Here is a 24,626-nt window from a genome sequence, read left to right on the forward strand (position 1 = left end):
GCACTACGCCCTCATGCCTTGCGCGAGGCGGCGGCTGTGCACCGCCATCTTGGCCGGTGGCGGTAAGAACACGCTGTGTGCTAAGACCTGACGGCTATCCCTGCTTTGGCTACTGCACGCCCCATTGGAAGGGGACCGTTGTCTCCAGGTACGGGAGTTCGTGGGAGGGGTTTGATGTTCGGCGGCCGGCTGCCACCTTGGGAAGACTATTAGGGACGCTCTCTGAGCGTCCGTAGTTAGGCCTCAATAGCGGGGACCGTGGCGCGTGGCAACCGGCTCCAGCTGCACATCTGGGACTGCCGGAGCATTCCTCGCGCGTCCCTTCAGCCATCCTGGCCTCGAGGCATCTATACTCCAAACTCGGCCAGCTGCCATGAGAATGGTCCCAGATGCCATAGTCTCTGCTCTCCACCCGTCACTGCCCCTTTCCCCCCGCTCCCACCCTTAAGCTAACCCTTCTATGGAGGAAGACACCTTTAGAATTTACGGCACTTCCAGATCCCCCAAGCTTCCCCCTTACAGTCAAATGGCTACGTTGGCATTCGGTTGTGAGAAGTCATGGTTTTTTAATGATTGTGGAGTGAGTCATGGATGGCATCTTGCCGCCATAAAGTCCACTACTCCTAGTCCAGTCCCAGACTTTATAGAAAAGACGGGCAAACGTGTTTCCTTCTTTCTCATAGCGACGTGTTTTCAGTTGGGACTGGGGTTAGCCCAAGTGAGTTTCCGAGTTGAGTGCCTGTCCTTAGGACTTTGGAGAGGCACTTTGTATCACCCTGTCCTCTTCCCATTAGTGACTTAAGCAGTTTTCTCGTTTATTACATCTTAGGCTTCTTGACATCAGTGGTGGTGTCTTTATTCAAAATGTCTTTAGATATCTTTCTAGGCTTAATACATTGGAGGTATTTAGTATTTGTTGCAAATAAATAATGGTCAAACGGAATTTCTACAACCCAAGAGCTACATGAGTATCTTCTCTTTTTTGATGGTAAAAAGGGTAGCAGTCAAACAGCTTTTATTGGTTTATCCTTCTCCCAGGGACTACCAACTAGGGAGTTGGGAATTCGGATAGTAGCATTTGTGTTGTAGCCAGTGGTCCCATATGTCACCCTGTGTCTGTCAGTTGATAATGTATTCCCTGTAATCAAAAGCTTAAATAGTTTTGAACCAAAATGTGTTTAAGTCTTTATCTTTTCATAACATAGTTTACCTCACCTCTATAAACGAAGCAACAAAGACAAAAATATGTTTCAGAAGAACATATAGCAATTGCTGGAAGGAGATCCATTAAAAATCAAAGCTATGTGCCCTTCCCAACTTACTATGCTTTATAAGGCTAATTTACGTTAAGCATAGGTCATGCTATTTCCTGTGATCTTAGACTGGCAGTGTTTCCATCTGTACCATCTATTCACTTCACCTAGAAGACAGACAGCAGAGTCACTGGTTTAATAGTCGGCCTTCACATCTGAAATGTTTTCAGATCTGTTTGTATCCCTAAAAGTTTTCTCTGTAATATTCCTCTTCAAGCTTCTTCCTGCTGGAAAGAAGGGAACTAACTCCTTTTCAATAATTTCAAATAATAAATAATATGGAAGTTGTACAAATTATGTTTACCTATGTAACCATTCGTCATCCAAAAAATCTATATTTTTCTTAAATGTAAAATAATTTATTATGTAAATCAACTTTATTAGCCACTTCTAGTATGTTCAGTTCCCCATAAATATTGTTTATTATAGACTCTTACTATTTTTTAATAATTGGAGAACATAGTTTTAGCGTCACAAAATAGAGACCAATGTAAGCAATTTCATAGTTTAGATGTATTTATCTCTGAAAATACCTCCAAGTACCAAGTACTCTGTAGAAAGCGTTGTTTGTTGTATTGGAATGCATGTTGTCCAGTTCGTTGGCTTGTTTGCTAAAATAGTCAATTTCCTAGAAAATTACATGGTTTGGTTTGGGGTTTTAAGTAAGCTTTTTAGGTAAAGTAAAATTTCTAAGTTAGATTTAGGAGGTCTGGATCAGTTTTTAAAGAAATTACTTTATCAGCACAGCAGTCAAGGTTTTGTTTTTGTTTGTTTGTTTTTGTTTTTCATTAGTATAGCTTAGCTCACCTCTACCAAAACAAAGCAGAGCATTTCCCGATTTGAAAGGAAGAGGTCTGGAGGTCTGTAAATGATGAATGAAAACATTCAGGTCTGAGAGGAAAGTCTAGTTTTAGGGAGGAAGAGGGAATAGTGTAGGACCCCGTTGAAGAACAAGATCGCTTCTGTCCCTCGAGTCTAGTCATATAAGGCCATGTAAGTTGTGGATCTCAGAAAAAGTCAGCGTCATTAATGTCTTTGGTTTCTTTAGGTTTGGAGATAAGCTGGACTGGGAAGGCACTGTTAGAACTCAGTCCCTTTAGTCACACTAGAGGGTCAATGTCAGTGCACCAACCCCAATATTATAAAAGAGTCTACACTTGGTCTGACCATAACCCTCTATACATGTTATAGTCAGGACTCTGAAAAGTCTTTAAGACATAGTAAGTATATATACGATGTTGCTACTGTATAAAAATCTGGGCTGTAGCAGGATCCTCACAAGTCCCCTTTCCATCAGTAGTAGTCATTAGAGTCAGTTGAACAAGAAAATGAATTCATGATTTGTTGAGAGAACAAAAGAAGAAAAATCTTTAGAGACAGAGTATGGGTGTGTTTATATATAGTCTTAGAGATTTATATTCATACAATGGTATCAGTATTAATGAGACCTTGTATAATTTTTTTTAATCTGGCATGTGTTAGTTTTCCATTGTTGCTGTTTGAATTTTCCTGATTATTTTTTTCCCAAAAGCGCTTTGGTTTATGTGGCTTATTTTTACCCAAGAGATTTAATTGCATATATAAATTTCAGAAGAGTTGGGGATTTAGCTCAGTGGTAGAGCGCTTGCCTAGCAAACGCAAGGCCCTGGGTTCGGTCCCCAGCTCCGAAAAAAAGAAAAAGAAAAAAAAATTTTTTTTCAGAAGAATTAGATTTCTTTGATATTACTTTTTTATTATAAACCTGAGATAATGTAATTTATTTAGTTAAGTCTTTTATACTTAGTGTTCTTGAGCATTTTCTTCTGTGTATATATTAAATATCTTTCTAGGAATTTTTTTGTGGTATTTTAAGTGGCACCTATTTTGTTTTCCAAACTGAATAGATTATTTTTCTGTTCCTAATATATATTTTTAATTTTCCAAATGAACATAGGAACTCCATATGATTATTTGGGCCCTTCTTTTATGCCCATAAATTATTTCTCTTTATATTATATAGAATCTGCTATAACTTTGTTCATTTTTCTTTACTAGAAGAGCTGGATATTCTGTGTTACAATTATGGCAGACAAGTTAACAAGAATCGCTATTGTCAACCACGACAAATGCAAACCTAAAAAATGTCGACAGGAGTGCAAAAAAAGTTGCCCCGTAGTCCGGATGGGTAAGTGGCTCTGTTACCCTTTCTAAGAGTAGAGAGCAGATGGGTTTGAAACTTCCTAGGGGCATAGCAGAAACTACATTAATCACTGTTGGTTTCTTTGAGCTACAAAAGTGAGAAATTTAGAATCCTAAACTTTTATTGGTTTTAAATGGTCCTTTTGAAAGAAATTAGAGGGGTTGGGGATTTAGCTCAGTGGTAGAGCGCTCAAGGCCCTGGGTTCGGTCCCCAACTCAAAAAGAAAAAAAAGAAAAGAAAGAAATTAGAGAATTATCATTGTTAAGATATTTGAACAATATCAAGCCAAAGCTTACATAATCCTTGCTGTTCTACAAACCTCTGAGTCACGGGAAGGAAGGATTACCACGATCCTTACATTCGATGTTGCTTCCATCTTGAAACCAAAAAGTGAAAATAATTGTTAAGTTTTATGACAGTCATTTTGTAGGGTATTGCTAGATTTTCAGGATGGTGTAAATCTAACAATTCAGAGGTGACGAGTTGTTGATGGTCTTCCATATTGTCACTTGACTGCTACCTTGTAGTTGTGACTTCTAGACTCAGAAAAGAACCTGTAGGTGTTATCTGTTAGTATCTCCCATGATTTTCAGAAATTCAGTTGTTGATGTCTCAAATTCTGTGCTTAAATCTGACTGTTTACTAGAAAACCTCACAGCTTTTTATGGTTTCATTTACCTCACTGAACTATTTTATTCCTGTCTGTGGTGTGCCTTTCAGTGCTGAGACAGGCCTTCTTAATGAGTCAGTCAGTGAACCCCGAACTCCCATTGCACCCAAACACCAAAACCAAATTGAGGTTAGTCAACTTACATATAATGTTGTTTCGAGGTTTACAGTATTATTATTGGTCTTAAACAAAATATATTGGCCATTTGTGTACTACCTGATAAGAGTACATAATTAGTAAACCTAGGTATTTAATTCAGAAGCTGTCCAACCAAACTCTGATTTAAATCATTATCGTCGAAACTGCTGTGTGAGACTTTGGAAGAGGCATTTTCTGAATGGCAATTTTAAAAGTGTCCTAATAGTAAAGAAAATTATTTTTCTTTACCAGGAAAATTATGCATAGAGGTTACACCCCAGAGCAAAATAGCATGGATTTCTGAAACTCTTTGTATTGGTTGTGGTATTTGTATTAAGGTAAGTGATATTTGTTTGTTGAGTCAAAAATAAAATGTGAAAATTTTAAGTACTTTAAATTTTTTTAAAAAGACAGAAGAATAGGGCAGATAAATTAAAAATGAGATTAAGGAAGCAATATTCTTGGGACAATATTATTGTTCTTTTACATTAATAGACTACTCTGGACAACCTAGAATTCAGAGATTTGCTTGACTCTACCTCCCGAATGCACCACCACCCCTAGCTACTTTTTTTTTTTTTTTTTGATATCACAGAAGTTTATTTAGCAAAAAGTTTCATATGAAAATGTACATGACCTAATTCTACATCACAGTCAAGCACGCCTTTGGGGAGGGACGTGGACACACTGCTGAACACTGGTCAGACTCTTTCCCAGGCTTCTAACACGACGATGCTGTCTCCTCGGATGAGCACCGTCCTGATGTTGTTCCATCTCCACACACTCATCAGTCACAAGGTTCATAAAGGGATCACAGCCCGCAGTCTTCCTCGTACACGCCTACCGCCGTTTAACTTCAATGACAACTTCCTGTCCATAAACTTCTTCAGTTTGGGAGGGAGGGCTCTGCTCATGGCGACTCTTCAGTGAGCTCAGCACAACGGTGAAGGAGTCCCCTAGCTACTCTTTTACTTTTGTTTATTTTGTAATCTTAAGAGTGTGTGCGTGTGTTTGTTCCCGTTTGTGTATGCCTGTGCCAGAGTGTACATGTAGAGATTGGAGGACAATATGCAGGTGTCAGTTCTTGTACAATGTAGGTTTCATACCCAGATTAGCAGACTTGATGGCAAGCACCTTTACCTACTGTGAGATCTTGGTGTCCCCCAAACCAAACTTACTTTATTTACTTATTTGTTTGGGAGTTCCAGTGAACTTTAATGGTGGTTTGCAAGACATTAGGACCCTCTAAGCCCCTCTCTTTTGAGAGCATCTAACAAAAACTGTGAAGGAAAATAGGTGTGTTGGGTTTTAGTTAGGGTAGGAACTCCACAGTAACTTGTCTCTTGTTCCTGCTGAGGTGGATAGTCTGGGATATTCTTTGGAGATCACGTGGACTGTGAGGGCCATCAAATTCAAAGTCGTACCTGAAGACGAGCTTGGCAGAGGGACTGTTGACCAGTGTCAGTCCCAGGAGACAACCTGGTCCTCATTATAACCTAGAGTAGATGTTCTTTAGACCTCCCAATGTCTGCTTCACTTCCTTCTTGATATCATCATGTTTGTCAGTTTTCTCCAGGTGGTAGGTCAGATCTACTGTAGACACATCAGGAGTAGGACTATGGAAAGCCATGTCAGTGACCTTACTTTTCAGCTCTATGAGGATCTTGCCCACAGACTTGGTGAAACCAGTGCATGGAAAGATGATGTTCTGGGCAGTTCCATGTCTATCATCACAGTTTCGTCTCTGGTCTGGGTGGCAGTGATGGTATGGATCACAGTCCTGAGTTCTTCAGTGATTCCAGAGTTGTCATGGATGACCTTGGCCATGAGAACTAAGCAGTTGGTGATGAGGGAGGGTTTACTGATGATCTTGAGTGAGTTATTCATCCTTGTTATGGTTAATGCCCTTCACAGACAGAGGGCATCCTCAGAGATGATGACCTTTCCGGCTCCACCCTTTAGTGGGCTGCGGCCTTCTCCATGATAATCAAGATGCCATTGGACCCTCGGTCCCAGATCACACTCCCGGAAGATGGAAGTGGCCTTCCTATCGACAAAAGTTTCCCATTCCCAGCCTTGACTGCTGTGGAAAGTGCCATGGTTATACTCACACTGAACATTGGATAGCATAGAGTTGAGTTCAGTGATGAGATCACTGATAGCACAGAGCCCATGTTGTATGTCGCCAGAGTTGAAAGCAAACATGCAGTCCAGGCACCCAATGTGGCCAAGTCTGTTCACTCCAACCTTCACCATCATGTTTCAGGGACAAGGCTGGCACTGCATAAGGAGGTGCATCTGTCTCTGGACCTGGGAGGAGCAGAGAGCCCCAAAGCACACCTTTAAGAAGTTAATGGGTCAGTGAGATGTCCTGGAAGAAAAAGGCACTCGTTGAACAAGTCTGATTACCTGAGGTCGGACTGAGGAACCCACTTAACTGTAGAGAGAACCAACTCCACAAATTTGTCCTCTGGCATCCACATACTGCACTATGGCATGCGCACACAGGAGAGCATACAGACACAGGCACACACTGTCCACAGAACGCACATAATGTATGTGTGTACACATATATAATATGTATATGTATCATCTGTAGCTAGGTAAAGATATTTCTAACTATATTATTTCTCGTATTGAGCTTTTCATTATACAAAAATGTATCACATCTTTTCCAGGAATTTTTAGAGATAAAGTATAACTGGCATTATAGTTTTTTTAAGTCTATTTTCATTTTGAGGCAGGTCTCTGTAGCTCTAGCTGGAATATGCTATGTAGACTAGACTGGCCTTGAACTCAGAGATTTATGTCTTTGCCTCCCAGGTGGGGATTAAAAGTGTGCACCCTTAGAGAACTGATTCAGAGAATTCATTGAATCTTCATTTCAAACTGAGAACATAAAAAAGGAAAAACAATACAATAAAGCAGTTAAAGGAGGACCATACCTGTCTCCAGTTTTAAATTTACCACTCTCAAGTAGAAATACAACTAAAATACCTTGAATTTAATCTAAAAATGTTTACCATACCTCATATATATATTGTATTTATCCCAATAGTATAATTTTAGACATCTTTTAAATGACTTTTTATCTCGTAAATTTCCAACATTAGCTTATAAGAGAGATATAGCAACTAATAAGTTCTTAGATGTTTTTGTTTATAGGGAATGTAAAAAGAAACATCACAAGAGTTTGAAAACTTCCCTAGAAATTGATCATATAAGCCGTGGGTGTTTTTGAAACCTTATTCAAGTGTCCAGAAAAGTTACATGGATCCTGGAAATAGTTTTTCCTATTTTGAAAAGCATAAGCAGGAAATATTATTCCTGGCAAATCTGACTAATCCTTCATCATATGTGGCTGCCTGTTTGATGCTGTGAGAAAATAATATTCCAAATAATATTCTAGATGTGCATCTGAATGCCTAAAACACTAATGAAACTCTTGGTGATTGGGGAGGAGGGTAATACATCCTGAACAGAGTAATCCACATTTCCACGTCACATGAGAGTTTGAAATCCCCTATAGCCTGCATTGAGAAGAGGAGAGTGGAAAATATAGCTATGAAAATTTAGTATGGCTAGGGGCAGAAGTTATTAGAGAACAAAGCTTCTTAAATTTGTTGTGTTAGCAGTTGAGATGAAGATTCCCTGAATTCTCTCTGAATCAGTCCCTTCAGCACACTGAAGACTTGTACTAAGGAGAGCAGAAATCTGACCTGACCCTTCTGGCTACGTCTCTACCATTGTCTGTCTATTCTTTAGAGACACTTTTCTAGCCACATTACTGTTGCCTTTTTTTTCTTTAATGTGCATGTTTACATGGGTAGGTGTGTGTTTAGAGACCAGAAGTCACACAATCCAGGTGTCTTTCTTGATGGCATCCCTCATTCATTTACTCGTTTATTTTTGTTTGTTGAGACAGGGTTTCTCTGTATAGCCTTGGCTGTCCTAGAACTCAATCTGTAGACCAAGCTGGCCTTGAACTTGTAGAAATCTGTCTCTGCCTCCCAAGTGCTGGGACTAAAGGTGCTCAGCTCTTTTTTCTTTTCTCTTCTTTTGTAGGTTCACTAAACCTGAACCTCACTAGTCTTGTTAGATTGACTGCCCAGCAAGCCCCATGGATCCTCCTGTTCCTACCTCCTGCTCTGGGATTTTAGGAACTCATTGTCATACCTGACGTTTCCCATGAGTGCTGGGGATCTGTCAGAACTCAGGGTCGGACACACCTGAGCCGTCTCCCTGGCCTTCGCGCTCCCACTGTTCTTAGTGACTTCCTTATACTTACTGGGCTCTTCCATTCTGTGCACATTTATCTGCTACTCAAATCCTGCACGGAATAAGTTCTGTAGATGCTTTCTTTTTTGAGTTCTATTGATGTTTTCTTTTTTGATATTAATTTACTTAGCCTTGAAACATTCTTAATATAGAAGGATGAATTATAACAAAAATAATAAGCTTTGATCAATATCTATGCTCTCTATTGGCAGGATAGGTATAATCCTCTTCCCCAAATGATATAATCAACACACCTTAAAAGGAAAGAAGTAAACAATAACAGGAGTAATTTAAGGCAGGAAACGTCTGTCATAGACAGATTATGGAAACTTGAGCAGTCTAGGTGGTATCAGTAATGAGGAATGTTAAATTTGTCTATACGGCTATAATCGTCAAGGAATTTGATTTTTATTTTTAAATAAATTATTTCTCATATTTGAAAGATTTCAATAATATTAATTCATTTGTTTTATGAATTAATATGTGATTCTTTATTTTAAATAACAGAAATGTCCCTTTGGCGCCTTATCAATTGTCAATTTGCCAAGCAACTTGGAAAAAGAAACAACACATCGCTATTGTGCCAATGCCTTCAAGCTTCACAGGTACGTTCTTCTTTACTTCAGTCATGGTAAAATTCCCTTAATAGTTTTCAGAAAATGGAAAAGAATTATAATGCCCATCTACCAAAAAATAACAGAATATTATAAAATGCAGGTTTAATTTATATGTCAGCATTTGCCAGGCATGATAGCGGATGTCTTTAATCCTGGTGCTCAAGAGGCAGAGGTCATCTCTGAGTTTAAGGCCAGCCTAGGCTACGTAGTGAGATCCGGTCGCAAACAAGCAAAAAAATGTCAGTCATTCATTCTAGGTAATATTAAAATTAATTTCCAAGGGACTTTAAAGCAACTACAAATGACCAGTTGAATTATGTTGTGAAGATACAGGAAACTAGATGTCTGGAAGGTAAAAACTCTTAAATTATTCTAAAATGTGATCACAGTTGACAATGGCTCCTAGTACCCTTACCCCAAATAATCTTTAAAGAAGTTGCTTTGTTTTGAATTATCTACTAACTTTATGTCCCACAGGAAGTGCTACACTGACTTGGCTCTTACATTAAATCACTAGGTCTTTAATGCTTTTTGGCTTTTCAGGATGGTATCTCTATATTGCCTGGCTGTCCTGGAACTTGTATATTCAGACCAGGATGGCCTTGAACTCAGAGATCCGCCTGTCTCTGCCTTCCGGTACTGGGATTATTGGTGTGCACGCCCTGGCCTCAGTGCTTACTTTGGTCTCCTGAATATTAATATAGTGAATATGAAAGTCTAGGTTTTATTAATAAAAAGGTATTTTCACCCTGCCTGCTCTTAAGGAGCCAACAGCATCTGGAGATTGGGGGGAAAATAACAATGTGGGATTCTACTTGTTGTGAAATTTTTACCCAAACATTTAGTGTGTTAAAGCTGAGCCTTAACTATAAAGAAAAACGTTATTTTGATAAAGAACTGGATAAACAAAGTTTGGAGTTTTATTCATTATGGATACATTTCTAACATTTAGTTTCTCTTGGCTGCTTTCTCTCCACTAATAGCCACTAATGCTTGGCATATATTTCTTAGCTTATTAATAGCATACAAGTGCTGTAAAATGCATCGTTTGATCATTGTGGACCTTTTCTACCTAATACAAAGTTAAGTTGTTTTGGTTTGTTTTGTTTTCCTGTATTCTAATAGGTTGCCTATCCCTCGTCCAGGTGAAGTTTTGGGATTAGTTGGAACTAATGGTATTGGAAAGTCAACTGCTCTAAAAATTTTAGCCGGAAAGCAAAAGCCAAACCTTGGAAAGTATGATGTATGTATTAAACACTAAGGAAATTAATATGCCTCAGTCGTTTTTATGAAATTTTTATGAGTGATGGGTTTTTTTCAACGTTCTTATTTTAAATTAGTTTGTGGAGTTCAGTTCAAAGGTTTTATATGTCCCAAATTTGGTTTGGTTTAGTTTTGTTTTTTTTTTAAGGTTACTATGTAGCTTCAGAGGACCTTGAACTCAGCCTCCCAATACTGGATTACACTGCCATGTGCTGATGTCACTGTTTGTGTGTGACAAGTCTCATCTTCCATCCTTTCAAAATTAAGATGTTAGTGTTGCTTAACTGAAAATTCATGATTCTCCTAAACTTTTGAATTAGTATGCCTTGATTTGACACTTAAGTCTGCTTTCAATCTTAAATTAGAAGTCCTCTATTTAGATATATGTTTAATTTTAAGATCTATCCACTTTGTATTTTTACCTTAAACTCATAAACTGTTATATTTCTAGGATCCGCCTGATTGGCAAGAGATTTTGACTTATTTCCGTGGATCTGAATTACAAAATTACTTCACCAAGATTCTAGAAGATGACCTAAAAGCCATTATCAAACCTCAATATGTAGACCAAATTCCCAAGGCGGCAAAGGTCAGTTTGTTTATAGATAGAAGTTATAGGTTGTATATTACTGGTAGGAGGATACAAGTTCTATCAAAATAGACTTATTTTACTTTGTGGAGTTTCAGAAGGAAGATAGTGATAACTTTCTGTTATAACAGGGGACAGTGGGCTCTATTCTGGACCGAAAAGATGAAACAAAGACACAGGCAGTCGTCTGTCAGCAGCTGGGTGAGTACTTGAGCACATGCTTCTAATAAACTGCATTTGGTCATAATTCTCGTGCTGTGTTATGGGTTGCCACACGCATGAGGAAAGCTCTGGTGACTATTTTATTGTTAAACTGGAATGTGATTCAGACCTAGAGTCATGCCGTGCAGCGTGTGCATTCGGCCCTGAAGAGGCGAAGTGGAATGAATGATGATGTTGAACAGTGCTTCTGGTTGTTCCTTGTAGATCTGACTCACCTGAAGGAACGGAACGTGGAAGACCTCTCCGGAGGGGAGCTGCAGAGATTCGCTTGTGCCGTGGTTTGCATACAGAAGGCTGACATGTAGGCCACTTTACACTTCTGTGTGTCTCAGTATCGGAGTTCCTATCTGTAAGGCTGCCAGTTCAGCAGCAATCTTGAAAGGAGTAATTAGTTAGACATTTAAGGGTTTCATTTTGGAGGTGAGGTGTTAAATCAGTTGTATTTCTATGACCCCCCTTTCCCTATAATCAGTCCTTTGCTTTTATGAGTAGTAATTTATTGCTTACATAAAACTTAATCTCTCCAATCAAGGTTGGTAAGCTGTCTAGATATCTCAAGTAAAGCATGGTCTTTAGACTAGTCAATCAGAAAGAATTGCTCTGTGGAGGAGAAATGAAATAAAAAAGGGCTGGTCTCCTTCCTGTTTCCTAATATTTCCTCCTGTCAGATATCCCCATATTTTTCTGTGTTACTGCTCTGATGTATATTCAAGCCCTATCTTTGCCACCAAATATTCTCTGATATTCTGTGCATGAGAAACCATCTGCTTTAAAGCCTTTGAACTTGAGCCTATAAAGACAGTGGCTCTTTGGGCCAGCAAGATGGCTCAGCTTAGCCTGCCACTAAGACCTACCACCTGAGTTGAATTGTTGAATTCCCCAGACCCACAAGGTAGAAAGAGACATCCAACAGGCAAGTTTTCCTTCAACCTCCACTTGCAGGTAGTGGTACCCCTCAACATACACAGTAAATATGATTTAAGAACAGAAAGAAAATGGCTCTTCAAAGTAATTCAGACTCTTATAATATGTTTCATGAGAAGGTACCAATTAATAAGTCAGTCCAGTATTCGAGAGCTCTCTTCACATTTGTAGATATACATTTCTGCTTTTTGGAATTATCTTTTTCCTTATTCTGAACAGAACAAGTAGCCTTCCTTTATTGGTATATGAAAATTTTCAATTTGTCAAATCAGAAACCATTATTATTGTGCTACTTAAAAAAGATAAGGTGTAGTTATGTCATTCAAACTTGCTTTTTTTTTCTCTTAGTTTTATGTTTGATGAACCTTCTAGTTACCTCGATGTCAAGCAACGTTTAAAGGCTGCCATTACTATTCGATCTCTAATAAATCCAGATAGGTAAGTATCAATCCAGTACATTTCTATTTTCTTCTGTTGAGGAAATTTTATAAATGTTTAAATATTAAATATTTTCTTGGGCTGGAGAGATGGCTCAGTGGTTAAGAGCACTGACTGCTCTTCCAGAGGTCCTGAGTTCAAATCCCAGCAACCACATGGTGGCTCACAACCATCTGTAATGAGATCTGGTGCCCTCTTCTGGTGTGTCTGAAGACAGCGACAATGTATTCATATCTAATAAATAAATCTTGAAAAATATTTAAAAAAAATATTTTCTTGATTTTTCTTCTTGATCACTTATAATAACCAACAGAATCTATCTTCCTTAGAACAAAGGTTCTAAGAGTACAAGAGTCATAATTGTTGCCTCCAGTTCTTTGGAGAGCACTGTTTGAACATGAGTGCAAAAGACCTCATCAACTTCCTGAAGAGAACACTGATAGACAGAGTTGTCTCCTGTAAAAATGATCAACGCTCTTCCCCACTATCTCTTCTATTATTAGGTTTAGTGTATTGGTTTTATGTTGAGGTCTTTTGATCCACTTGGACATGAGTTTTTTACAGAATAAGCAGTATGGATCTATTTGCTTTCTTCTCCATGCTGACATTCAGTTAGACCAACACCATTTGTTGAAGATGCTTTTTTCATTGTGTATTTCTGGCTTCTTTATCAAAAATCAGGTGACTGTAGGTGTGTGGATTTACTTCTGGGTCTTGGATTCGATTCCATTGATGAACCTGTTTTGATGCCAATACGATGTGGGTTTTGTTACTATAGCTCTGTGATACAGCTTGAGATCAGGATGGTGATTCCTCCAGAAGTTCTTTTTTTGTACAGAATTGTTTTAGCTGTCCTGGGTTTTGTTTTTCCATATGAAGTTGAATATTTTCCTATTGGTAGAGTCTTAATTGTAAGAGACCCATTATAACACATACTTGAGCATTTTAAGAAAGTATTTGGGGGGGAAAGTATAAAACTGTAACCCTAGTGTTTTAAGAACTTGACATGATAAAGAACATTTAAGAACTTCAAGTGGTAAAGAAAAAATACATATGTGTAGTAAACTTAAGAGATAAAGAACGAGATGACTAAGTAGTTCTTAATCTAAGCCCCTTTTAGTAATCGATCATATCTACTTTCATCTATGATTTTTAAGTATCAAATAATATTGTAACTTCAATAAAAGAGCTAAAAGAAAAGTAATTCATAGCTAATTCACATTTCAGTATTTAGATATTCAGACAAATCACTGGACAGCAAGACACCACACTTACACTAAGTGAAATTAAAAGATAAAAGGAAAGAAAGATATAACAGGAAATGAACTAATCTTATGAAAACTTAATGATTAAAATAGATTAGTATGAGAGAGGATAACAAGTGATAGCATGTTCAGTTAACCAAACAGAGACAATAAGTAAACACTTGCGGATGTACCAGTCTGTGTGTCGGTGAGTTATAGTGGTCCGCGTGTGGTGGGAGTTGATGGAAAGAAGCTGCAGAGAGCTTAGCCGCTCTGAGACCGTCAAAGCATGCGTGCACACACTCTTTGATCCTATAAAAATATGAAGATCACATTCTCCAGAAAACAGTAAGAAATCTAAAATAATAAACTGCAGCTTTCACTGTATATATTATTTATATTTTTATAGCACAGATTTCTTAACTTGGATACACAGATGCTGTGTTCCTAAAACAACAGAACTTTTAACTCCTAAGTTAGTTCCATTTGAATATAAGAAAGGCAAGCGATTCTTTAAGAAGGGACTTTCAAGAGTAGGAAAGAACACATTTGCATATTGGAAAAGCTTTTCCTACAGTGAATAGGATTTGAAAAAGACTAACTGAGTGGGATTTTAAAGTGTGAAAGTATTGGTAAGTGACTGTTGAGGAAGGAAGGAATGGCCCTTACACTTAAGAGATAAATGCTTTATTGAGAAGGTAAACACCAAGTTGTAATTTTTTTCTACGTATAAATAAAGTAACAGTAAGATACATGAAAATTTTAAAGCTCTTGAAAGTCTGAGAAATTTTTTTTTCGGAGCTGAGGACTGAACCCAGGGCCTTGTGCTTGCTAGGCAAGTGCTCTACCACTGAGCTAAATCCCCAACCCCTTGAGAAATTTTTTGTGAGAGTGATTATTCTGTTTATACAAGTACGAGCTCTAGCAGGGTGCTTCGAGTTAGTTTTGAAGATACATGTGAAATAGATGGAGGTGGGGGTAGAGTCTGTCTAAAAGCTTCCTCAGTGCTGTGTTTGATAATTTCTGTTCTAGCAATAGATTGTTAAATCGTCTTAGTCCATCTATCCTGAGGAAGGAACATCAATAATAAATCTTGTATAAGAAAATATTTTATGACTTTATTATGTTCTTTGTACTTTTTAATTCTGTTTTCTAAGATTTACAATTATAGTAGAAAAATACATTTATATAAGAGTCTTAGCTAATGATGCTATGGTAATTTAGAAATAAAACTCTGTTTTGCTTTCCAGATACATCATTGTGGTGGAGCATGATCTAAGTGTACTAGACTATCTGTCTGACTTCATCTGCTGTCTGTATGGTGTGCCAAGTGCTTATGGTGTTGTCACTATGCCTTTTAGTGTGAGAGAAGGTAACTTGAGAACCTCTTCATAATGCTGTTTTTTACATCAGTACTGCGTATTGTTCTAGTATGTATATGAAACTGGCATTTTGTAATTTAATCATTGAGGAAAATGTAATGTATTGTAAGGCTATACACAGTTACAGAGAAGGATTCTTTTCTTTCTGAGAACTTTCTGGTGGGAGAATAGAAAGCACTTGCCCTGTTGTTCTGTCATCATGAATCTGTATGTTTTGACTTCACAGTATTTGTCACCTTCAAATTTACCTTTAACCAGACAGCACCTTTGGTAAACCTGAACACTCCTTCAGTGACCATTTTACTTTTAGATTTCAAACCTATCTGTAATCCCTGTTTTGTGTTTGTGACACTTAGATTCCCTAAAAATCTAATAAGATAGTTCAGTGTTTCTAAACAAAATGAGTAATTTTGAGAAATAAATTAACATTGTATCACAGTCTAGTTATAACAATATTTGAGTTTAGAATGTGGAGAAGGGGTTTTTATAACTTACGTGCTTATATTTAAGATGAATAGCTATGTATTTTAAGGAAACTTGGTGAGGTGGTCCCAGTTTTCTTGCCAGTAGTCTTTTGTTTTTCCGCACAGGGCTTCTCTGTAGCCTTGGCTGTTCTGGAACTACTCGGGCCTTGAACTCACTGAGATTCACCTGCTTCTGTCTCCCGTGTCACCAGCTTCTTAAAAGCAAGTGTCACCCATGCCCAGCTTCTTGCCATAGTCTTAGGAGACTCTTTAAATGTGGGCTGAGACTTGGATTGCTCAGTGGGTAAGGACACTAGCTGCCAACCCCGACAATCTGAGTTCTAGCCCAGGGCTCCACCTTACCTCCACACATATGCTTTGGCACACACATACCTGCACACCTGCAGATATGCATACCTGCACACACTCACAGATAATGAGCAAAATTAATGTTAGGAGAGAACACTGAGGGTCTGCCAGATGACTCTGTGCTTGCCGTGGAAGCATTTGAGCCCACAGGAAAGTAGGGAAAGAAATGGCATAACCAACCACACAGAGCTGCCCTCACCTCTGTCTGCACACCATGCATGCAAACACAAACACAAGAGTAATACCTGATGGTAGAGCTAACTGTGGTTTTAGGCTTTTGCTCTGGTGGGTGTTTCTCTTTCGCTTTGCCTTTGGTTTTTGTTTTGTTTTTAAAGACTGGAACTCCCAGGGCAATAGCAGCATACACATTTAATCTCAGGACTCGTCAAACAGAGGCAGGTGGATCTCTGGATTTGAGGCCAGCCTGGTCTACAAAGTGAGTTCCAGGACAGCCAGGGCTACACAGAGAAACCCTGGAGAGATAGACAGAGAGAGAATACTCTCTAGACTGGCCTCAAACTCAGCGATCCTCTGGTGTACCTGAGATTTCTGTGTGTTGGCGTTACAGTAGTGGGCCACATTCAGAAGCAGTAGTTAATGTTGTCTCTTCAATTCACAAGTACTGAAGGGCACCTGCTTTGTGCCTTACAGTAGTGGACAATCAGGATGCTGTATGGATAGACTCAGTCATTCGTGACTGTCCCTCTTAGAAATGCTGGGTCTGCACATGAGGTTTAAATGGTGACGTGAGAGGCTACTTCATCCTTCTTGCCTCCCCTTCAGCCATTATTACGCAGTGTTTCTGTCTGTCTGTGTACACATATTCCTTTATGTATATAGATTTATATATGCATGCAAGTTCTCTAAACTGTACAGGTGGCTATCATTAAGACTTATTTTCAAGTTGACAGGTTAGCTAGCACAGAACTTTTTGTCTTTTAACCAAAGTCTCTTGCTTCTTTAATTGGTAAATGAAACACTTAGACTAAGTTTCCTTTTGGTTTTAATTTTTAAGTCTACATTTTCACTTTTTAAATACTTGAAGAATAAAAATGAAACTTTTAGAAAAATTGGTTTATCACTCCCCAGGTTTCCAGTGTACTGTACGCTTGAATATAAATGTCCCTGACATTGCTCTTGGTCCAGAGGAGACAAGACCTGCCAGCTACTATTTCCCCCTGAAACCAGGCCTGTCCTTATATTTACACACATAGTGATCTCTTTTTTGTTCTCTATTTGCCACTGTGAATGGTCTGTTTTAAGAGGGTTTCTGTGTACAATGTCCGTTTACTTTCAGCCATTACAAAACAATCTAACGAATGGTTTATAATCTTTGCATAGGGAAACAAAAAAATTAGTGAGGTTACCTCATTTCATTTCTTATGAGATTATAAAATAATCTGAGAAAAAATATAGTAATAACTTCCTACTATATGGCTATCTCAAAGCAGTACTCACTAGTTAACATTACTTATCTTAAAAATAATTTTCATAGTATTTTGTGTCAGTTGTATACCTGAAAATATGCCATTCTTATGTTTGACTTCTTTTTTAATTTTCATTTGTTTGTTTATGTTGTGTGAGTACGTATGTGTATGTGTGGGGGCACAAGTATACAACAGTGTATAGACCAGAGAACAGTTCTCAGGAGCTAGTTATCTTCTTCTGTACTGTGAGGTCCCAGGATTGACCTCAGGTAATCAGGCTTAGAGATAAGCTCTTTTATACACTGAGCCAGCTTTTTACCCCAAAATGACAGTTTTAATATAAGGATGTCCTGTTTCACACACATATATAAACTTAAAATCAATCTAACACCTGGTGAACGGAGTTAATTTTGGTTTTGATGGTAGAAAATGCATTTTTCTGAGGCAGAAACTCACACTGATCAGTCTTAATCATTATTTTAGATTTATTTATATTTTCTTTCGATCTTTACTAATCCAGTTTTTTTCCCGACAGGCATAAATATATTTTTGGATGGCTATGTTCCAACAGAGAACTTGAGGTTCAGGGATGCATCACTTGTCTTTAAGGTAGCTGAGACAGCAAATGAAGAAGAAGTTAAAAAGATGTGCATGTATAAATACCCCGGGATGAAGAAGAAGATGGGAGAGTTCGAGCTAGCAATTGTAGCTGGAGAGTTCACTGACTCAGAAATCATGGTGATGCTGGGGGAAAACGGTAAGCCCTGAGGTTGGGAGGGTGAAATGGGTCTGTAATTATCTGTGCTCATGGAGAACTGACTCAAGGCTAGCTCCTGAGTTTGAATCCTTCCACTTACTGTTTTGACTTCACAGTTTGTGGTATTTACTAATTCAGTCTCACTATTGTTGAAACGGGTTAATACTTCATTATTTTCACTAAAAATATGCAGCTTCTGCTCAGCTGATGTTTGTGTTAACTTGTGAGTAATACTCATTCTGCAGAAGGACTGAAAGCAATTAGGCAGGCAGTAACTAAGTCACGCCAGCTCTAATGATTGCCTTGGGTTCCTGTGTTTGAAACTTTTCTTATTAGAAGTTCAGAGCACTCTGTCTACCTTCATAAATAGTTTTATTAACGTCTGGGCAGTGGTGGTGCGTGCCTTTCATCCCAGCACTCTGGGGGCAGAGGCAGGCAGATCTCTCAGTTCTGGCACAGCTTGGGCCAGAGATTACAACATATCTGGCTTCAGTAAATCTTTTTGATTGGGTTACAATTTTTGTATGAGCTGTGAATAGGCATTTCTGTCATAAAATAGCCTATGGCACCCTTAACAAACTAGGATAACTAAGACAAATGCATTTATTATCAGAAAACTTAAGTTGTGTGGACTGTTTATTAAATGCACTGGTATTCCTCCCAAGTTTAGGCTAGTATTGGACGGTGAGAGAGAATTGTTTCTCTCTTAACTGTCACAGAGCATCTTCAAGACAAATTTCTCTGATTATAACAAGTAAGAATATTTGGATAAGGCCCTGGGTTCGGTCCCCAGATCCGAAAAAAAAAAAAAAAAAAAGAATATTTGGAATGTGAAGGCTAATTTTGTTTTCGTTATATTATCAGGTACAGGTAAAACCACATTTATCAGAATGCTTGCTGGAAGGCTTAAGCCAGACGAAGGAGGTATTGTCAGAAACATTCCCTTTTACCCTCTCCCACAGAGTATGCTTTAAAGGCTGGGCAGTTTTTGTGTCATATGTAATTGTGGTTTTTTTGCAGGAGAAGTACCAGTTCTAAATGTCAGTTATAAGCCACAGAAAATCAGTCCCAAATCAACAGTGAGTCATTTTAATTTGACTATTAAAGTGTGTATTTGTATGTATGTATGTGCACACACCTTTAGTCTTTTGCTCTAGTCAGGGGCTAGTTCATTAGCTCAGTAGTAGAGTGTATGTTTAGCATGAGTTAATTACTGGGTTTAATCTACCTGAAAGTCTCAATCCACCTACCCATGCTGCCCAAATGCTGGAGCTAACAGGCATGTGACACCACTTCTAGCTGTGGAAGTGACGCAAATCTCATGTGAGCCTTTGAGCAAAAGCAAGCATTCTTCTACAGAAGAAATACAGACGGCTCAGAAATATCCACATGGAAAGATACTTGACATTGTAGCTATGAAGGAAATGCAGATCGTGCCTGGTGAATCCCAACTTAGAACCACTAGGATAAGTAAAGTCCAGAAGACAGGCACAAATACTGGTGATAGTATGAAGAGATCGGATGCTGCCTGTTGCTATTGGGAGTGTACAGCCCCTTGGAAAGCCAGTCAGATGATTCTGCAGCACGGAGCTGTAAACACCAACATTATACTCAGTAGCATAGACCTAAGCAATGTGCACACTTGAGCACCAGAATCAGTAAAAACCCTCGTGTCGTCAGCTGATGAGTGATAAGTAACTTAATATATCAGCATTAGGGAAACTAAATGCTGGTAAATAGTTTCAAGTATAAACTTGACAAGGTCATACTGAGGCAGTCAGTAGTCCTTTGATTTCTGAAAGTGTGACAGTGGGCTTCTCACTCACTGTATTTTCAGCATCACAACCCTGACCCTGTTTCCAACAGTTCATCCATTTACGTGATGTTTCATGTTCTCACAGCAAGTAAAGGCCATTGTAGGATTCAGTTAAGAGTAAGATGGTGTGCATTGTGTGTTACAAGCTACAGATTATCCAATGCTTCTAAGCCCTCCTTGACATTTAGAATTAGTGCTGATCTGCATTTTCTTCCCTGAAACTTTCATTTACTTTCTGCTTTTCAATCTCAAAATTATAATTGCCTTTTCACTTATGTCCATGATTGGGACAGTTGTGCACATAATAAGTAAATCTTGGAGAAAGCCTTACGTGAAACTAGAATTGGCCATGCATGGTGATACAGGTCAGCCCTTAATACTGGCGCTCAGAGGCAGAGGCTATATAGTGAGGCCCTGTCTAAGAAAAAGAAAAAAAAAAAAAAATAGAATTGATACAAACTGGTTGCAAATTGAATTCACTTTTGTCTGAAGTTTAGTACTAATTAATATTCATAAACAGAAAAGTTCTTACTTGGTGATTTATCCTTTGATTTCTTTTTTTTCCTTTAAAACCAGGGAAGTGTTCGCCAGTTACTACATGAAAAGATCAGAGATGCTTACACTCATCCACAGTTTGTGACTGACGTAATGAAGCCCCTACAGATTGAAAACATCATTGACCAAGAGGTGACGACCGTAACATTACCGTTCGCCTTCTGCGTCTGTGCACATCACTGTCTCAGACTTGGGTGGCTTTACCTGCTTTCTGGCTTCTCCCATTAGGTGCAGACGTTGTCTGGTGGTGAACTGCAGCGTGTAGCTTTAGCCCTTTGTCTGGGCAAGCCTGCTGACGTCTATTTAATTGACGAGCCATCTGCATATTTGGATTCTGAGCAAAGATTAATGGCAGCTCGGGTTGTCAAACGGTAAATGTCATTCTTGTAGAATACCATTTTAATTTGTGTGGTGACATACAAACCTGTTTGTGACTTAAAAGCTATGAAAGGTTTGCAAATTGTTGTGTTCTAGTTTCATTCTCCATGCAAAGAAGACAGCTTTTGTTGTAGAGCATGACTTCATCATGGCCACCTACCTAGCAGATCGCGTCATCGTTTTTGATGGTGTTCCTTCTAAGAACACAGTTGCAAACAGGTAAAAATGCTTTGTAAAATCTTCAGAAGTCAAATCTAAGTTCTGACAACTGGGAAATTATCACATTCTAAATTTTCAGTGAGGTCATAAACACTGAAGTCCTATTGCTTTCTTCTTGGAAGCAGGTGGCTGCTAGGTCAGTTTCCGACACCGCCCCAAGTTACTGGCAAACGGTACTGGGAAGGGCCTAGCAGGCCTTCTCAGGCTCGTACACAGTACTTGACCCAGGTAGATAATCTTTCAGCTCTCTTACCTTTTCTTTCAGTGCAGTTTTATCCGGTTGTTTATAATTTCTTAGAAACTTAATTTTTGTACATAGTGAAATCCAAAGAACTATATGACTTGCCCACCTGCAGTGTAGACAGCAGACACACAGCACTGACCTGCAGGCGTTTGTGTGTGGTGTTTCCTCTTCTCCTCTTACCGTTCTGTCTGGGTCTGCCGTACTGTAGAGAAAGTAAACATTCAGGTCTGTGACATTCTACCACCAGCACTAAACCTGTATTAAGTTCAGTCTTATAAAATCACCAACACACAAACACATTTTGGGCCCATATATTATTATATTTCGTTCTCACACAAACTTTGAGATGTAGGGTTTAAAGTTGCTATTTGAATAATTCTTTCAAAAAGTAGAGGTACCAGCCAGGCGTGGTGTTGAACACCTTTGATCCCAGCATGAGAGGCGGAGCCAGGCAGATTTCTGTAGGATCGAGGACAGCCTGGCCTAGTGTGTTCCAGGATAGCCAGATCTGTATAGTAAGACCCTTTCTCAGAAACACAAAGGAAAGAGCTACACGTCCCGAGACGTCTTTGATTTCGTGTTAAACCCTATCAGCAATTATTGAAAGCATGTACGTTTCAGGAAATTTCTCAGATATGTAAAATTTGTTCCTTCACTAATGATCTTTTGTGTTTGTGGAAGGCTTTAAACTGTCTCATTTTTTGTTGTTATTTAGCCAATTTAAAATTTAATTTTGGAGGGCTGTGGAAAGATGGCTCAAGTGTTTAACACCACTGGCTGCTCTTTGAAAGAACACAGGCTCATTTCCCAGCACCTACACGATGGCTCACAGCTCTCTGTCCTCTAAGTCTAAAAGTCAGCTTAGCTATAGAAGATGGTAGCACGAAAAGGTTTTAATGAAGACTTACTTTACAGCAGTAACTCAGGGTAGAGTGCTTTTCTAACATGGTGCAGGCCCCTGCTTTCTGTCTGCAGTTCTACAAGGAAAGCATTGACCGTTCTGTCTTCACGCTTCCTTCAGCATCAGAGAGACAGAGCTTATTAAGTCTGTTTTGTGCAGAAATGTGACCAAAGAATGTTCTGTGATGTTAGCCTTGCTGCTTGGCTGAGGGCAAGAGGCGATGGTGAGTGGTGAGTCTTGATCCTTAAACAAAATTTAATGAAAATTGTTCATTTTTCCCCTTAGTCCTCAGACTCTTTTGGCTGGCATGAACAAATTTTTGTCTCAGCTCGAAATTACGTTCAGAAGAGACCCCAACAATTACAGACCGAGGATAAATAAGCTCAATTCAATCAAGGTATGTGGAGAATATGCGGATCTTTTCTGTATCATGGTCTGTACCAGACCACGCTGAGTCTCAGAATTTGTGTTTTTCTTCCCTTACATTTTGTAGTTTTGCTACAAGGGAACAACTGTCATGTATCTGGTGTTCAGATTTATGCTGTGCCACTTAAAACTGCCTTGAAATCTGGTACATGTGTGGCACACTCCATTAGTCAAAGCACTAGGGAGGCAGAGACAGGCAGATCTCTGTGACTTCAAGGACAGCCAGGGCTACCCAGTGGGACCTTGCATCTAAAAGAATAAAAGATTCTCCTTTGTCTCTTGGGAATACTAGGTCACTGTAGATGGTCAAAGCGGAACACTGTGAGAGCTGATGTGGTGGCTAAGCGGACTATCGCTGGCCATCCTATGTTAATTATGTCTTACATGATAAGCAGCTTCCAAGGTGACAATATGCTGCCTTCTGTACCAGGAACTTAAAGATGGGATTCATCCATGTTTCCCCAAGAATATGGCAGTCTGACAAACCATGCATTAAAGCGTCCTACAGAGAGCATGCTGTGTGGCCACAGATGCTCTGGTCTTCCTAGACGACAAGTGCTCACTGTGTCACTTCTCTTTCTTTTTAGGATGTAGAACAAAAGAAGAGTGGAAACTACTTTTTCTTGGATGATTAGATTGAATCTGAACTTATCAATAAGCCATTTACTTACTGGGATTTTTATCATATAAAACTTTAATCAGGTTTTATGGCCCCACATACTCTGGAGCTTGAAGTATGATTTTCTTAATGTGACATCGAAAGCCAGTTGTCTTGTAAAGTCTTGTTTAAGAACTATTCTGTTCTTAACATTAAACCTTTGTGCATACCACACTAACATGGAGACATTTCAAATATCACTTACCTCCAGATTATCACGATCTGTGGGGAGATTTTCAGTTGTGTATTATATTCATGTACCAGATCCTTCCTGGTGTTGCCCATCTTTGAAATCTTGCATACAATCTGCACTTGCCTGTTTGCTAAGTGTACCAGTCTAATGGACTGCCCTCGTCTACAAGCCAGTCACAAACTTACTGCTGCAGTCCATCCGAAGCACCAGGGCCGCATCTGCTACTTGGTTCAGTCTGTGCACTGTGTTTTCTATCAGTGTGTGCTTCTGAGGAACGGTGTCTGCTACAAACACCATTGTTGAAAGATGTTTATGACCAACTTATGCATTGTTTTTAATGGGTTTTTGGTGCTTTTGAACATTTGTCAAAAATTATTTCAGTACCCTAATTTAACTGTTTTTTTGTTTTTTTTTTTTTTTTAGTTCTTACATTCTATAAGCTCTATAACAACATTCACAGTAATGTTACTTTTATAAATATATATATAATCACTGATCAAGATTAGGGAGAAAACATTTCTGAAGAATATTTGCTTCCTGTAAAACCATAGGCTTGGGCTGAGGAGATGGTTCAATCAGTAAAGTACAAGCCGCTCATTCTTGAGGACCGCATGTGAGACTTAGTGGGAATCTCTAATACCAGTCAATCTGGGAGTGAGGTCAAGCAGATCCATAAAGCTCACTGGCCGCCCAGCCTAACACAGTCTAACAGGCCCTGTCGCAAAAAGCTAAGTGGACATTGAGGATGACACCTCTGGCCCCAGCACACTGATGTGTACACATACACACACACAAACACACACACACATACACACAAACACCCTACAGATACAGTCTTTATAGTTGGTGCCTAAGTATCTGGATTTTAGGGGTTTAGTTTTGTTTTATTTTGAGACAGTGTCCTACAGCCCAAATTGGCCTCAAATTAGTTATTGAATTTCTCAGCCCATGCCTAGGCTTGG

At 38.9% G+C, this 24,626-nt stretch overlaps 1 protein-coding gene and 1 pseudogene across 2 annotated transcripts; one reads left to right on the plus strand and one right to left on the minus strand.

The window, feature by feature from the left end:
- Positions 1-2: 2 nt before the first annotated feature.
- On the plus strand, positions 3-23,649 carry Abce1 (ATP binding cassette subfamily E member 1). Of its 2 annotated transcripts, none has more exons than XM_032887353.1 (18): positions 3-148; positions 3,348-3,477; positions 4,553-4,638; positions 9,086-9,183; positions 10,321-10,438; positions 10,910-11,047; positions 11,179-11,248; positions 11,474-11,570; positions 12,542-12,631; positions 15,126-15,247; positions 18,053-18,274; positions 19,139-19,198; positions 19,295-19,353; positions 20,667-20,777; positions 20,874-21,016; positions 21,120-21,242; positions 22,673-22,784; positions 23,401-23,649. In XM_032887353.1, exons 2-18 carry the CDS (start codon positions 3,375-3,377, stop codon positions 23,446-23,448), a joined length of 1,800 nt encoding a protein of 599 aa, XP_032743244.1. In that variant the 5' UTR covers positions 3-148; positions 3,348-3,374; the 3' UTR covers positions 23,449-23,649. The 2 variants fall into 2 exon arrangements, with proteins under 2 accessions (XP_032743244.1, XP_032743245.1); XM_032887354.1 differs by having other exon boundaries at positions 18-148; positions 3,351-3,477.
- Positions 4,916-5,214, minus strand: LOC116886051 (annotated as a pseudogene).
- Positions 23,650-24,626: the final 977 nt, after the last annotated feature.

This window comes from Rattus rattus, chromosome 17 (genome assembly GCF_011064425.1).
Source record: "Rattus rattus isolate New Zealand chromosome 17, Rrattus_CSIRO_v1, whole genome shotgun sequence".
Taxonomy (NCBI): Eukaryota; Metazoa; Chordata; class Mammalia; order Rodentia; family Muridae; genus Rattus; species Rattus rattus.

What these genes read in the sequence shown, in the direction of transcription:
- Abce1 (XM_032887353.1), top strand. Translation starts at nt 3,375, where the DNA reads ATGGCAGACAAGTTAACAAGAATCGCTATTGTCAACCACGACAAATGC. An exon ending in AGTCGTCTGTCAGCAGCTGG is followed by an intron (nt 11,249 to 11,473) that starts GTGAGTACTTGA and finishes TGTTCCTTGTAG; the next exon opens with ATCTGACTCACCTGAAGGAA. An exon ending in AAATCAGTCCCAAATCAACA is followed by an intron (nt 19,354 to 20,666) that starts GTGAGTCATTTT and finishes CTTTAAAACCAG; the next exon opens with GGAAGTGTTCGCCAGTTACT.